The sequence below is a fragment of the Ptiloglossa arizonensis genome, chromosome 2 (assembly GCF_051014685.1).
Source record: "Ptiloglossa arizonensis isolate GNS036 chromosome 2, iyPtiAriz1_principal, whole genome shotgun sequence".
Taxonomy (NCBI): domain Eukaryota; kingdom Metazoa; phylum Arthropoda; class Insecta; order Hymenoptera; family Colletidae; genus Ptiloglossa; species Ptiloglossa arizonensis.
In genome coordinates, this window is record NC_135049.1 from 15,130,449 (window position 1) to 15,147,758 (window position 17,310).

General features: G+C 35.5%; 1 protein-coding gene across 2 annotated transcripts in view; it reads right to left on the minus strand.

Moving 5' to 3' along the window:
* LOC143143350 (cysteine-rich venom protein pseudecin) overlaps positions 1-17,310 on the minus strand; it is a 111,381-nt gene that overhangs the window by 22,628 nt on the left and 71,443 nt on the right. For both annotated transcript variants that reach the window (XM_076304493.1, XM_076304492.1), the window contains 2 exons: positions 14,106-14,203; positions 5,442-5,578 (listed from right to left, as the gene is read on the minus strand). In XM_076304493.1, coding sequence (XP_076160608.1) covers positions 5,442-5,578; positions 14,106-14,187 — 219 coding nt within the window. In that variant the 5' untranslated portion in view covers positions 14,188-14,203. The remainder of the gene's footprint in view (positions 1-5,441; positions 5,579-14,105; positions 14,204-17,310) is intronic.

Sequence of the window (17,310 nt, forward strand, 5' to 3'; positions counted from 1 at the left end):
TCAAAACACTCACGATATTCAATATTTTCACGACATTCACGATACTTGATGCTTTCGATACTTTTTATACTTTCAAAATATTCACGATATTCAATACATTTGATGTGAATCATTGTACGAATGTACATTGTATGAATACATTTGACGATATTTGATGCCTTCGACACTTTTTATACTTTCAAAATATTCACGATATTCAATACATTTGATGTGAATCATTGTACGAATGTGCATTGTATGATACAATACATTGTATGAATACATTTGGCGATATTTGATGCTTTCGACACTATTATACTTTCAAAATATTCACGATATTCAATATTTAATGTGAATCATTGTACGAATGTACATTGTATGATACAATACATTGTATGAATACATTTGACGATATTTGATGCCTTCGACACTTTTTATACTTTCAAAATATTCACGATATTCAATACATTTGATGCGAATCATTGTACAAATGTACATTGTATGATACAATACATTGTATGAATTCATTTGACGATGTTTCATGCTTTCGATACTTTTAATACTTTCAAAATACTCACGATATTCAATACATTTGATGTGAATCATTGTACGAAGGTACATTGTATGATACAATACATTGTATGAATACATTTGACGATATTTGATGCTTTCGACACTTTTTATACTTTCAAAACACTCACGATATTCAATACATTTAATAGTTTCACGATATTCGCGATATTTGATACTTTCGATACATTTTATACTTTCAAAACACTCGCGATGTTCACAACATTCAATACTTTCGATACTTTCACGACATTCGTGAAATTCACGACATTCGTGACGCTCACGGCATTCACGAAATGCAAGACATTCGATACCATCAAGGCATTCGCAACATCCAATACCTTCAATACTTTTAATACTTTCAAAATATTCAATAAATTCAAAGCGTTCACGACATTCAAGACAATCAAGAAATTTAAGATGTTCTGGTACTTTATTACTCTAATTGGATTAGAATACTAAACGATTATTAATATTTGGGAATACCATTTATCATTTTTCATCGAAATGAAAGCATAAAGTTTTAACAATTATTGAAGTAATTTGCCTACAAAATACGTTTCAATTTGATTTGTTCATTGATTGCTTGCATAAGTTTCAGTCAGAGGTAACAGGAAAAAATAAGGAAATTGTTACTGATCGTTTTATAAAATCCTTAGATTGTGCAATTCTCCGGAACATATGATACTAAAGACTTCCAGCGAAACTTCCGTCGCATTACCGAAACCAAGCTATAAAATCGAAGGGGAATGACATTGTTTATACCGAGAGTACTTCCAGACTCCAGATTATGTAAACTGCAGTTCGTGCGCAAAGTTTAATGCCGGTTTCACTGGGATAAACATGATCCGAAAGTAATTTCAATTCTTACTTTAAAACCGAACGGATTTCGGTTTAGATCCCTTTTCCGAGAGGATTCTGGAAATCGTAAGCACCAATAGAGTGTCCTTTACACAGGATAATTCTAAACGCGTCGAAAATTTTAATAGAATAATATCAGGAATATTTCTCGAAACCGATTGCACGATCGAAAAAAATATACTTCTATTTATTTTGCATTTAATGGACTCTATCCACCATAACAAAACAAAGTAAAAATTTACGTAAACGTAACATGAGCTAAAAAATGACAGGACGACGAATTGTTATACAATCTAAACCTGAATAATAAAGCAAATAAAAAAAACGTAGTATGTTAAAAAAAGAATAATTTTAATACAAGTCGCACTAACAAAGTACAATGTAATTCCTTTGCACTGCGCTGCAAGAGTCAATAACAATTTTCGTTTGAAGTAACTTGTTATTTATTGTTTCGTCATCACAACTTTGAAACAAGATCAAATGAGAGGGATGAATATACAAACTTTTTTCATTACTTTCGTATCGGCAATCCATCGCCATTTCAAGAGAATTGTAAACTTTGAGCTGTCATGTCGCTTACATGTAAGTGCCCTTTCCCTCGCCCTCGCCATTGAAATTTATTAAAATTTATTACAATTCGTAAAGTTATTAGGCTTACTTGTTAAAATTTCAAAATTAATAAATTACATTATTTATGAATTGATCTATTCATTAAAATCTTAAAATTTCAAAATGCATTTATTCGTTACGGTGACTTGATGTCAAATTGACTCTCTATCAATAATAGTGACTTGACGCCAAATTGACATTGTATCAATTATGGCAACTTGACGTTTTAAAAAATCCAGTACCAAAATGTATTTTAGTACTTAGTGTATTGTTTCATTATTGTTAAGTGTATCGAAATAAAATTCATTATTGTAATTGTATTCACAAAAAATATATTTTGTTTATGAAACACTATAAATCTAATAAAATTATCTAGAGCATAACAAATAGTGGTCTTAGTACAAGTAGAATATACCTCTATTTAAGGATACGTTAATTTGACGTCAAGTCTCCATTATTGATAGTCAATTTGACGTCAAGTCACCATTATTGATAGACAGTCAATTTGACGTCAAGTCACCATTATTGATAGACAGTCAATTTGACGTCAAGTCCTATTATTGATAGACAGTCAATTTGACGTCAAGTCCCATTATTGATAGACAGTTAATTTGACGTCAAGTCACCATTATTGATAGACAGTTAATTTGACGTCAAGTCAGCATTATTGATAAACAATTTGACGTCAAGTCACCATTATTGATGGACAGTCAATTTGACGTCAAGTCAGCATTATTGATGGACAGTCAATTTGACGTCAAGTCCTATTATTGATAGACAATCAATTTGACGTCAAGTCACCATTATTGATAGACAGTCAATTTGACGTCAAGTGGCCATTATTGATAGATAGTCAATTTGACGTCACGTTACCCACTAGTGCTACGGAAATAGCGGTCACTACTTAAAGGTTAAACGCGATGTAATTTACACAAAAGCCCAAAGAATCTCCAGGACGATTCCATCTGGAGTAGTGCTCGAAAATTACCGAGGGTATCTGCGTCGCGGATTTCGCTCGGAGATCCAACGAAATCGATGGAACTTCAAAGCGGGCCGAGAGAAGCCCGAGACGGGGTGGAAGGTAAGGGTTGAAACGGTCCGCGTCATCCGTCTTTCAGGGTTATGAGCCCGTAATGCGTTCAGGAGAGCCAAAAGGTCCAAGAGACTATTTCCCCGATGCAAAAGGTCGTGTTCACGGACGGTCGACGAACCTTGACGTCGTACGTGGTCTGAGAGGTCCTTTCCCTGACTCATCGTGCTATCTCGGAATACAATTTCTTCCCGTTTCGAGGGACAAATGTTAAATCCCCTGATACATAATACCGTACGAGAACACGATAGAAACAATTCCTTGTGAAAATCACCGAGCAAACTTTACAACTGTACCAATTCCTCCTACGAGGATTAACGATCGCGAAATCGGGTTCTTCGATTACTGATAATTGATCAAAATGTTCGATCAGCACCGATATTGACCTTTCACGAAGTTCACAGAGCTGGTTATTTGACGAATAATATTCTTCTACGCGAAGACGGTAATTATTTATTAACGAACGAGTGTAAAGCACGAGTAACAAGTACGAGAGTTTGGAGTTCTGGTGCAAGTTGAAGGCAAGAAACAATTTATCCAGACTGTAATTCCCTAACTGAGATTTAATTTTACTTGAAAAATCTATAATACTTTTTACCTGTACTAAATGGCGAATTAATAATAAAAATTGTAAAGGAATTTTTTTCCATTTACCGGTACTACAGCCTCTAATTATAGGCAACAAATTTTAAGGAAAATTTCGTCGTTTAACAGATTACCTATTAACCGTTATTGCAACCTCTAATGGGAACATTTAATAGCCATGCAGATTCAGCCACTTATTACTCAATTTGAGTATTAATTAATTTATGGACGTATACATAATACGGACAAGCATAATACAACCAAGAAATAATTCCTTTGATGAAAATAAAATTGATACAAAATGAAAGTATTAAATTTAAATATCGATTATTAGAATATAGTTTAGAATATTTTATATTATCAATTTCACCAAGAACTTAAAAACATTTTACGTTGTTGTTTGTGTTAGAGTTTCATTGCCGAATAATAAGTACATCGATGCACAATGGTATTCACTTTACGAGGATAACTGTCTAAAGATGAGCACAAATACTACACTACTATGCTCTTTGTACCAAAGCATCTCAAGTTATGAATAAATCATTAACACTTTAGCTACGATGGCTTGAAAGTGACAACGCTGACGGTGTACGAAGAGAGATAGTTACTATTCTAATTGGTATACAGAACTAACGTTTACAAATGTCCAATGTAAGATGGAAATAACCACTGGAATTATTAGTAAATAATCGTAATTAAATTTCGTCACGTAATACACGATTTTAATTGTTAGAATTATTAATACAAGAACTGTTCGTTATATTAAAAATCGAAAAGGAGAAGACACAATTGAAACATTTTAATCCCAATTTTAGGTCTCTGGTGTAATTGATAATTGAAAATATTTTAGATTGATATTTTAATAAACGACATTTAGATTGAACATTTTGAATCCAAATTGAACAAAAAAATTTGTCCTTAAAAAATTTAAAAAGAAGAAGAAAAATTAACAGAGACGAATATGCTCGTAATACTTTTCAATGATATTTCCAAATTTACTTAAAACACTTTTTTAAAAGAAAATTCATTTTTTTTTCGACAATTAGACTATTTTTGAAACGTGTGATAACAGACGATGAAAAATGGATCGTTTACAACAACACTGAACGGAAAAGATTACGGAGGAAGCATAATGAACCTGCTCAAAGCACATCAAAAGCAGATATTCACCAAAAGAAGATTGTGCTGTCAGTCTGGTAGGATTACAAAGGAATTGTTTACTTCGAATTACTTCCAAGGAACCGAACCATTAATTCGAATGTCTACTGGATAAATTAAATAACGCCATTAAAGAGAAGACCTAATCCCAAAGGTGTCGTGTTTTGCCAAGACCACATACAAGTTTCATCACTCGTAAAAAACTGGCACAGCTGGAATGGGACTTGTCACCACATCCACCATGTTCACCAGACCTAGCACCATGCGATCACCATTTATTTCGTTCCTTAGAAAACGCGTTAAAAATAAAACCTTCACTGCTGAGCAACGACGTCAGATTGTTCCTGGAACAGTTTCTTGCCAGAAAAGATAAGAATTTTTCTAAACACGATATCACAAAGTAGCCCGGAAAATGGCAAAGTGTAATCGAACGAAATGAAAAATACATTATCGATTAAAGTTTTCGTTTTCATAGAAAATTTGTCTTTCATTGAGAAACCCAAATACCGTCCAACCTAATATTTCAATGCAATGGACACCAAGACCGTGTCGAGAAGTGTCCCAACTATACGTAACAAGCTCCACTCACCATAATGAGCATGTTGGTCGCCGATGGTTTGACTTGGGTACGAAAGTAGTTGTGCGTATCGACGATTTTCTGTCGGACCTTGCTGTTGCTGGTTCTGATTAACGTGACGGGTACCCTTTCGCCGTAGAGCCTCGGTGCTGAAAGCAAATGCAAAACGTTCCTCTTAGTAGCGTCGCGATAACCGATATTCGTTGTCAATAAAAGTCCACCCACCCTCCCCCCGCAACGCGTTGCTCCATTTCCTTCCCTTTCGCGGCGGAACAAGTGTCCGCTTTAAAGGGGAATATCGACTGCGCCGGGTACGTCCAAACGGGCAATAACATTCTATTTTCATACCCTTTACCCTTCCAGCTGTGCTACGTGCTACTCCAGCTCTCAGGGATCGGGATGAGAGACGCAGCGAGAATTTCTCTCCGAAAACGCCGACAGGAAATGCGTTCTCTCTAATATCGTGCACGCGAGCGAGCGAGCGAACGAACGAGCGAGCGAGCGAACGAACGAGCGAGCGAGCGAGCGTCTCGAGGCATAGAAATTTCTCTCGATCCATCCGCTGCACCGGGATGAAAATACGCGAAATGTGACCGTTCGAATTCCCCCTCGTAACGAGATTTTAACGGAACGAATTTTCTCACCGGGATTGTAAATTGGAGCGAGTTCGATTCTCGCGCGACAAAAGACGCGCAACGTCCGATTACAGAAATCGCTCAACGGAAGATTTGAATAATCCGTAGTCGATTCAACGATTCCGTTGTTCGGAATATTTTTTATGTTTCTCGATTCGTAAGCATTTCTGAATCATTCGTTCGTGATCAGAAACTACTCGTACTGAAGATGACTGGAAACATTGAAATCGTAAATGTTTTTACGGAAGATTCAACGATTCCGTTGTTTGGAGCATTTTTTATATTTCTTGATTCGTAATAATTTCTAGAAACTTTTCGTACTGAAAATATCTCGAGAAATTGAAGTCGAAATTATTACGTGTTTTTCGGAAAATTTAACGATTCAACTATTCCGTTGTTTGGAGCATTTTTTATATTTCTCGACTCGTAATAATTTCTAGAAACTCCTCGCGCTGAATATGACTTGAAAAATTCAAGTCGAAATTATTACGTGTTTTTCGAAAAATTTAACGATTCAACGATTCCGTTGTTTGGAGCATTTTTTATATTTCTCGACTCGTAATAATTTCTAGAAACTCCTCGCGCTGAATATGACTTGAAAAATTCAAGTCGAAATTATTACGTGTTTTTCGAAAAATTTAACGATTCAACGATTCCGTTGTTTGGAGCATTTTTTATATTTCTCGATTCGTAATAATTTCTAGAAACTTCTCGTACTGAAAATATCTCGAATAATTGAAGTCGAAAATGTTTTTTCAAAAGATTTAGAGCGAAGAATGAAATATTAAGGGTCGAGTTTCAAGATCTTGTAAAAAAGATATATTTAAGGTTCTTACGTATTTTGTACAGTTGAGTTCCAATTTACCAAAAAATTCCAAAAATTAACTAAACGTCTTCTTTTTTTTTTATCTTTACCAAAAACTCCTTTGTATTTTAGAATATTTTCCTGTGTCGGAAACAGAATGAAATATTCAAAAAAAAAAAAAAAGTACCAAAGTTGGAAGAAATAAAAACCTTTTTACCTTTTTACCCCTATAAATTGTAACCTCATCGACAAATTATTTTCTCAAAAAACTACACGTTTACATAATTGGACTCTCTCCCGTGATTATTACTATTTTTCAATCCAATTTCAACAAATATAGTCCTACATTTGAATCATCGTTATTAATCTTCTAGAAAGATAAACAAAGAATCAATTTTTTAAATGCTGATGTTCGATTGCCCCCTCAATCGAAACAAAATAAATTTACCATAGTCACATTTCACGGGACACGTTGTGCAAAGTCTCGCAATTAATTTCACGAACTTCTACGTTGATTCTATAAAACGTAACACATCGAACGCATACTTAACCGGTTACGATTGAACTGTATACCTTTAAATCGAATAATTACTTACGTCTTCCCAAAGACGAATGACCGTCCCCCGTGCCACCTGTGTTAAGCAGTGATATAACAGTTACGCTGTAATTTTTGCACAATTACCAGCAACGGAACGTTGGGTAGTCGTCCATTGCGAGGCGCAATATATCGTTGGATATAAACGAGCAATCATATTTTACTTCCGTAACTTCGTTCGCCAGCGCTCGTGTATTTGCACAATGTGTTCGTGAAACCACACTGGAACACGGGGCTTACGGGGTGATAGCAGATGCAAGAGAGTGCTCGGAAAAAAACCTCCCGTGAGCTCCCGGTTTTCAAATTACCGGATTAATTGCTCGCGAAATTCAAAATGTTTGACGACAGTAAGTATTTCAAGGGCTTACAATTTTTTTTTTTTCACATATTTTAAATTTCAAACAACGTCGTTCGTTGAAACTTCAACAGTGTGCGACACTATGAACGTAATGCAAAATTAACAAGTATCGCGTATATTGTTCGTCGTGTACAAACGAAACATTGCAACGAATCTATGGAACACAGATTAAGGATCGAAACGTGTATTTAAATTAAACGATACTATTCGTTTCGAAATTATTTATATTATAATTTGACTTTTACTTTATCGATTTCGTTAATATTTAATTTTGTTAATATCGATTTTAGAGTATATTCAAGATCGAAAAGGACATTTAACGATGCGGTAAATTAACTGAAGATTTTCACAAAAATATACAATACGAGTTTGAAATATATTTGTTACAAAGTTTACGACGATCATACTATATCGAATTCTTACTCATTCTCTATGTGATCTTGATTGATCCTACTCGTCGTACGTTTAACTTTCATAATTCTATTAAATCTCTTACTTAATTATTAAAAAACACTTCAGTGACGTTATTAGAAATTAATACGTTTGAACTATCTTATCTTTTACGCTACTATTGATCTAAACTGTTCCTTGTTCTGCTTTATGTGTTTACGTATTTAAGTGTAAAACGATATTCTTTCTATTATTGTAATTATGTTTGCAGGAGGTTAAAAATGATCATCGTTCGTTCCAGAACCGTCAAATTTGCAAATTGCGCACTTAGTAGAACGTATTGGATGGATACGGATTTGAGATGGCTTTATGACGTTCGATCGCCTCGACTGCCGCAATCCTTGGACTCCGAAATATCCCCGTATTATACACACTATACTGTTCTAATATATCTCGCAATCTCCATTAGAGGGTTTCAACCATTGTCACGGAATCCCTGCTTCCCACAAATCGAACGTTTAATCATCGTTTCCTTCTAACATAGCACTTTCCTAATCCCGAACGATTTCTTAGCTTAAAAATCTACCGGGTAGCTTATTCGAAACGGGGAGATTTCTTCGTGTAAAAATTAATCGAAATTGTGTAGTACTTTCGAACGATTCGTTTTCTATTTTCTTTTTATAGATTCAATCAGTATTACATAAAATTATTGACCGACTGTAAAATTATTTTTGAAAATGATACGATAAACGAGAACATCGAATAAAATTCGAATAAAATTGTTTCTTCCACTTTACTAGTGATACAATTTCAATCTTCAATGTGTAAATATCGTTTCATGTACTAATTGCCACGAATTGTAGATTTCTTTTTAAAAATATGAAAATACTCCGATTACTCGTTTGAATCATACGCGCAAGCTCGCCAGGATGGAAATTCGGGAAACTTTTGGAATCTCGATTTAAATCCGATAAAAATCTTCAATAATCGAGCGTCTCTAAGATTTCGGGTACCCGCATATTCCGAGGATATACAGTTCTTTGCTATGGAGTCACCTGTTTGCTTTCAAATCTTATCCTCTCTTTTCTTTTCACACACCTTAACCTCTATCGTCTGCTCTCGTACTAAGAGAGCCAATAACTCTATCTCGTTTTGGGAAAATTCAGATCCCAAGAACCTTGTCTCAGTAGACTTTTAAAGATATTCAGAGAACAGTTCGAATGATAAAAATACTCGTGTAAATGAAAAATTCTTCTCGGATTGCATTGTTTCTTTTTAACGTTAAATTTTCATTGATTTATTCTTTCTAAATTCGAGTATCGACGCCATAGACTTTCGAAAACGAAATTTGCTAATTTTTCGAAAATCAATAATAATCACAGCGTTTCTACTTTTCTAAATAGTTATCAGATTCCCATCTATAGCACACACTTTTGAACGTTTACATGTTTATATACAGACATTTTTCTGTCTCGAATAATCATCTACGATATATCAAGATTCCCATGTTTTGACGTTTAGAAACAATTTTATTTTTTAATTTATCTAGTTCATGAAGAGAAAGTTGATGTTTCTTTGATTTATTTGCGAAATATAATTTTAAATTCCAATTACTGAAAACTGTTTCGAAGGACTGCTTAAGAAAAAAATATGTCATTTAAATTAATTTTGAATTATTTTCCTTCTACTATAATCCCGATGAAATGTTTAAAACGAATTTTGTAGAAGTACAGAGCGCAAACATTGTATCCTCAACGTATAAAAATCGATCTGAACCCCAACGTGAGTCATTGTACAATGAAAAATCGCACGAGACAAGATCAAACATGACAGTTTCGTGACTGAAACGCGCGAGAGATCTAATTTATTACCTATGTCGTAGGTCGGTAACTTCACCCTCGAATGAACACGAACTGCGAATTTCTTTTCGACGCAGCTGTCGTCGAATCTGCGTCGAAAATTTCTTTGGGGAGCAAAACGAACGAAACCCTTTTCTCTGCATCAGCATAGTGTTTTTCGATAAATTTAAGAGAAAACTTCCGTGTCGGGGACTTGGGGAAAAAATTCACGGAAATTGTGAGACTGGATCTGTATTAAATCTCGATTGCATACGCGTAGGTGTCTTTCCTCGATAGTTTTTCGAAACCCCTAAATGTTTCTGCACTCTTCAGAAATTCATTCGGTGAAATTGGATAAATATTTGAGTCATAAATTGTGCATTTCATCGATCACGGTGAACATAAATTATAAAAAGTATATTTTCGAGGTACTCGTTATTTTGACCTCGAATCTTGAATTACTCTTTTTTTATTTCTCGTTTTTACATTGCGAGAAAAGTATGTGCGTATAATAATAAAATGAATTGTAGAAAGTGAAATGTAAAAATGTCCTGTATGATTAATAAGAAAAATATACAGAAACATTTCTTACGAAATAATATGTCGGTAACCTAAGATTGAGTTAATCGTGAGTCTCCCAACAAATTGTCATAATTGTTTAGAATAATTCTATAACGAGTTAACGAGTAAATAGAACAATATCGTTCTTAAGAAAAATCACAATTTTTCTCTACTGTTGCATTTATACCAACACGTTCGTACCTTCTAGTTTGTAAAATTTAAATGATAATTGTAAAACTTGGATAGTTTTCTAAAAAAATATTCTTAAAAGAAAATTAATCCAAGTTAGGAAAACAATTTCTCGATTCGAATTTTGCTGTTATCAAACCTCTAAGAAATTTACAAAACTTTGCAAGAATTTGTAAACTTTAACCAAAATTCCAATATTTGTGAAATTTGTAGACATACTGTGTGAGATTATTCTCGGAAGATAAACATCGCCAAACGATGAATAATTAACCGAACTTTGTTTCAAACCCTAAGTAAGATCAAGCATTTGACCCTAACTTGTGCACGAGGTATTCACTTTAGCCGAAGCTGAGCCCGGATGGTCCAAATGTTAAATTAGGGTCAGAGATTGTTTACGTCGAGATTTTATCAGGATACAAGTGGATAACATCTGATCCCTCGAATTCATAGGTTGGTCGATAAATTAAGGTTGCGTTATGGTTGCTTGCACTCGAGCGTTTAGCTATAAATGACAGTGTGGATAATTTAATTTGAAAATGGTTTCAACGTTTCGTTCTCTGATACGCGAAAGCGGTTTAAATCTGTCAAAACTATTTAACGAATTAGGTACAATGGTTAATTAACGATTGAACTTTTAGAACGAGTGTATTTATTTTAGTACAAATTTTCAAACGTAGTTATTTTAAATTGCTGAGATTCTAAAGTCGAATTTAAGATTGAAAAACTAGCTGGAACGATTGAAAATGTTTAATACTGTTACTCCAAAGGAGCTTAATATTCCTGGAATTTTTAATCTAAATTCAAAACGAATATACTTGAAATTATTGAAATACGAAATAACGTAATGTATTTAATATTCACACCGACGTCTAAACAATACAATACACGATTCAATCTAGCAGCACGAAGTGTGTATATTTGAAAGTTTAATTTAAAATTCGTTGATTATTGCGAAACTATTTTCTTCCTCTCTCTTCCACGGATCGATTATTTAAATTTCGTAAACGAGCTGTCATTTTGAATCACTTTCGAGCTACAAACGTATTTTGTTATTAGTGAGAACCATTTTGTTAATTATACCATACTTTGAACTGTATTCTAACGTCACGCGTGTTATTTTACTAATAAACGCAAGACAGTTTCCATGTTTACAATAATATCTGGTTCGACATCACATTTCATTTTGCTTTGCCGTTTGCATTTTAACTTTAACAAAGCGTGCAACTTGCCCGATATTATTTGTAATATTTCGCGAAACCATTCGTTCAGAGAAATATGCAATTTCCACAATGAGCGGTACAATTGAGAAGCAGATCATTTTACAAGCAATAACTATATCGAAAACGTAACGTAAACTTTTTTCATAGGAAGTTTCGTTTTTCAAAAAAATCGATTTTGGAAACCCGTAAACTACGCGTGCGTAAATTTCTACGTTTTGCACATTTCCATCGTATTTACACGTAAACTGTACAAACTCAATTATAAGGAAATAAAAGTATTTTTGGTTACGAATTGTTACCTTTTACACACTGTACTAAAACGTGATCGACGGGTGCCCTGAACAATTTTAAAAACAATTTTCTCGAAAACAAAGCTCCGAAAAAATTTCACTCGACATTTTCAATTTACTTTTACACGTAGAAATACTTGTTCCTCCATGGCGAAACACGTCGTGTATCAACTTTTATAAAAATATTTATGTATATTACAGCAAATAATCGAATTATTAGTCACTTTTGTTACCTTTGCACACTGTGCTCGAACGTGATCGATACGTACATCAAGATCCATTAAATCGAACGTTAACGAAATACGCGTATGCACCGAACAATTTTAAAAATAAGTTTCTCGAGAACAAAGCTCCGAAAAAATTTCACTCGACATTTTCGATTTATATTTACACGTAGAAACACTTGTTTCTCTATTACACCTCTCATAGCGAAACACATGGTGGATCGAGTTCTGTTAAAATATTTATGTAGATTATAACGAGCAATGGAATTATTAATTACTTTCGTTCAACGAAATACGAGTCACGTTTGCACAACAACGAACCCAACGATCTTCAATGGACAAATTCCGCGAAATATAACCGGAATTAAAACGAGACACCTTGTATACACACGTGTAGCTAAATTATCCACAGAGCGTGACATCTCGAACGTAACACTTGCACCGATAATATTTCGAGTACCGTTGAAACGGAGCTGAAATTTAAATATCAAAGACGAAACCGTGGGATACGTATACACCGGGACGATATCTGAAAGTACACCGTTGGTATTGCAAAAGAAAATTTGCGACACGTTTTATATCTCCGTACACATCCTACGGCATAAATTTCACTCGCAGATTATGGAATTCTCCGTATTCGTAGAGCAACCGGGGTACGCGTTATCCCTCTACATCGTTTACAGCAACTTTATATTGCTACTCTTTCCCCAAAATTAGAGACGATGAAGTTTAAAGTCGCTGTCACAGCTGCGCATAATGAATGTTCCGTGGAATCTTCGAGAAACTCTTCCCCGCCTCTCGTTTCGCGAACACCCGTGAAGGGTCTACAGTATCGTTCATTTTTTTCATCGCGTATCGATACTTTCGAGGCTACGTTTTCCAGAGAATCGATTTTCAAACACCTTGGGACACTGAGAGTCACTAAACCGTCGATTCGATGCAACGTCGGTATCTCCAAAGTAACGGTGTTCTCGTACAGGTATAATCACAGATATATGCACTCTGCCCGGATGCAAGATGCACTTGTACAGAGAGTGTACCGAAACTGCAACCGAAACGAATTGCAGCAGAAAGCGCGCGTGCCCCGGGCAATTTGAAAAATCGATTCTCTCGAACATCGTTACTCGCCGTGGAGGAATTTTATTCAACATTTTCGATTTATTTTTGCATATAGAATTACTTCCTTCACGGTTGCACCGCCTATTGCTGTACCTGGTGCACGGAGAATATGCATTTTAGCACGGACCACTTCTAGTACACACCACGATATTTGTGCGAACCTATGAATACTAAAGAAGGGTAATATTTTTACTTTAAACGTTACGCGGAACTGTTGCAAAGGTTTGTAATTCGAAAATAGGACACGGAGGATTTCTTGAGAAGGTTTGAGAACCTTTGGGTTCCTTTCGGAGAACAACGTTACTTGGACAGTACGAGAAGGATTTGGAGAAATATTGAGAGAACTCGCGGCGCAAGATTCTCGCAACTGTGGCGAAGATTTCTGGGCAGAGGGGGAGAGAGACGAAGAAAAAGGAAGAAAACTGAAAGGAACGAAATAAATGATACTTTACTGGGTTTGCTGCGATGCGTCTTCCGTGGCACGGCCGCCGGCAGCGCCAGAGCTATCAGGACGATAATCCACAGCCACCTCATAATTTCCGATTACGACCTGGAACACACGAACGAACATGTTATTCCATAAAACTGACAAAAAGTTGCGTGGCAATTTAGAACCCGAAAGAACCGTGTACGATAGGATATCAGACCGCGTGACTTCCCGATCTTATGGACTTTCTCTCTATGGACACCCATAGTTAGAAACGAATCATTTCGCATGTCTATCCCTATATATATAAGATATACTTTGCGTTGACACAAGTATTCCTGAGTGAACATTAGACACTTACGATGATCTGTATAATTTTAAGATTGTATTTACACTACACAAAATTGCAATATAATACTTTACACATATTATACGTTAAAGACACTAAATCGTACTAAACCATTCGTCACTTACGATGGTTTGTATAATTTTAAGATTATATTTACACTACAACAAGATTGTAATATAATACTTCACACGTATTATACGCCAAAGGCACTAAATCGTACAAAACCATTCGTCACTTACGATGGTCCGTATAATTTTAAGATTGTATTTACACTACAACAAGATCGTAATATAATACATCACACGTATTATACACCAAAGGCGCTAAAACGATCAGTGTAACTTCACACGAAACTTCTTCGTCTATTTTATTAATCTCCTAATAAATAAGTGTATTTTCTGTACCCAAAGGAGAACCAATTTCGATATCACATCCGTAACGGAACAATCCGACGATAATTCCTACGATATTCCCAAAGTCTCCGCTTCAAATAATTCCCCGCGAAGACTTCGCGCGTAACCGTGACGTTCGCAATTTTCACCGTGTTTGATAAACGTTCTCCAAGTTTCGCGAACGCATTCGGAATTCGCTCGACGCGCGCGCTTTCGTTTTTGCGAGGGACAACATTGCCGAAAGCAGAGAAAACTCGATGGAAGCGATTTTACGAGTGAAACAGTTCGAAGCGTCTGGCTCGTCCGCGGCGATGCGTTGTCAAACTGAATCACACGGGTTCAATTCCACGCGTTAGCATTTAATAGCGAAACGTGGCGCGCTTCGGTCTCGCGGTGGCTAAAATTCCACGCGCGATACTTCGAGTTACGGATTTAAATTACGCGAACAAAGCGACCGGGCCCGAGGAGCCCAGGTTTCGTTGCGGCAATTTTTATCCGACCGTGTTTTCCAAACGTTCGCGCGACAAGACGAGAGATTTCTCTCGCGCTGGAGAGAGATAGCTCGTGTTTCGCGCTTCGGCCGTGACATCGAACCGGGGGAAAATTTTTTATCCGAGCCGAGATCGGTGCAGGAAGTCCATTCGGAGCTTTTGTTATCGGTCGGGTCAAAGCGGAGGGTCTCGTATCCGTCCCGTCTACCCTAAAATGTTTGCATACGGGGCCCTGCGGGGTATCCGCGACCTCGTAAACAAGATATCCGTTTTCAGAAAGGGGGATCCGACGCGGAAAAATGCCAAGAAAATATTTATTTTCCGCGAAACCGTGCTTCTTCGCTAAACGATCCCACGAGTTCCCATTAAATGCTCGAAATGCTTCTCCCTGTCTGGATATATCGTCTCGATGAACGTCAAACCGGCTAAACGGAAACTGGTTCTTCGATCTGTTTTTAAATTAAGCTTAAAACGGTCGTAAGAATTGCAGTTCTGTATTTGGTCCGGTAGGATCCGCTCCAGAAAATAATCTTTTTAAATAGAGCAACGTACGTGTGGTGTTTTCTTTGCACGTGAGTTCTCTAATTGTTGGAGAGTTTACAAGTGTATTGTAAACGGAAAGAATGCATTACGAGTGTTAATTAGTGTTTTTATATGTAATTTTGTAAGTGAATGTGATATTTGCTTAGTGTATTGTATTATACGTGTTGTGTTTTCTTTGCACGTTGGAGTTCTCTAATTGTTGGAGAGTTTACAAATGTATTGTAAACGGAAAGAATGCATTGTGAGTGTTAATTAGTGTTTTTATATGTAATTTTGTAAGTGAATGTGATATTTGCTTAGTGATATTGTACGTGTGTATATTTGTTTGAATTATCGATAGGTTCTTTTGGTTCAAAAAATTGTGACTATATTCTAAAAAAGTAGAGGATGAAATAATTGAGGAAAGAGATAGGGAAATTTACCGGATGCACTAGGTTGTTCAATTACAAGTTTCGTCGTTTTCTACATAGTAGAAAAAATACTGTGACTTCAGTATTTAACAAAAAATATCATTCGATTTCTTGAGCTTTGATATAATACGTATTCCAGAAATAGGTGGAGCGACTTCGCGAACGTAAAAACAGAAAAATAAACCTTGCCGATTGCGCTCCACGAAACGCACTCAAGCGTAACGAGTCTCCAACGCTAAAGCTGGACTTTTTCAAAACAGTGTTCCCAAGATTATACAGCTTAAAAAAATAGAGATCTTGTAAAAAAAAACAATTCAGAGAAAACTCTGGTATTTTTCTTACCGTGATAAACAGAGTGTCGTAATGAAATAATAGTATAATATAATTCTTCGCAACTATAGCATTACATAATAAGTAACAAGTGATTGTTAACATCGTTCGTTCTATTAATGTTATTCGGCTAAAAAATTTCGATTAAAAAATTTCTCTCAGGGACAAAGGAAAAATGACGAACTTTTTCCTTTAACTCGTACAATCTGGTAATACACTTTTAGCCATTACAGCGAAAATCGGTCATGCTTTCTACTATTTTTCTTTTTTTTTTCAGGGAATAACGAAATGTTTAAAATTATTAATCGGTATGAAATCAGAAAAACTAATGGAAGACAATTCTTCATAAGTATTACTTCGTATTTTCATAAAAATTATAAATTTGTACTTATTCGGTCCTAATAACGTGATAATTTCGTGTAGATTTATTTTTGTTGTTTACAAAGGTTGGTATTTAACTTTCCACGCTTCTTTAGAAAATTTATTAAACGATTTGTCGAGTCTTTAAACGAAAATTTTAATTTAACTGAAACACAAACGAAAGTGTAAACACACTTTATCCTTTGTCACGATTCTGTTTTAAAGAAACAAAATTTTTTGACGCGAAATAATCTCCAAAAATGTAAGAGGTGTGCTATGGAAAGGGAATTCAATTTCCATCGAAGGAACGAGCCAGCAATTACAATTAGGTCGCGTCGCTCGCTCGGATCGTGTC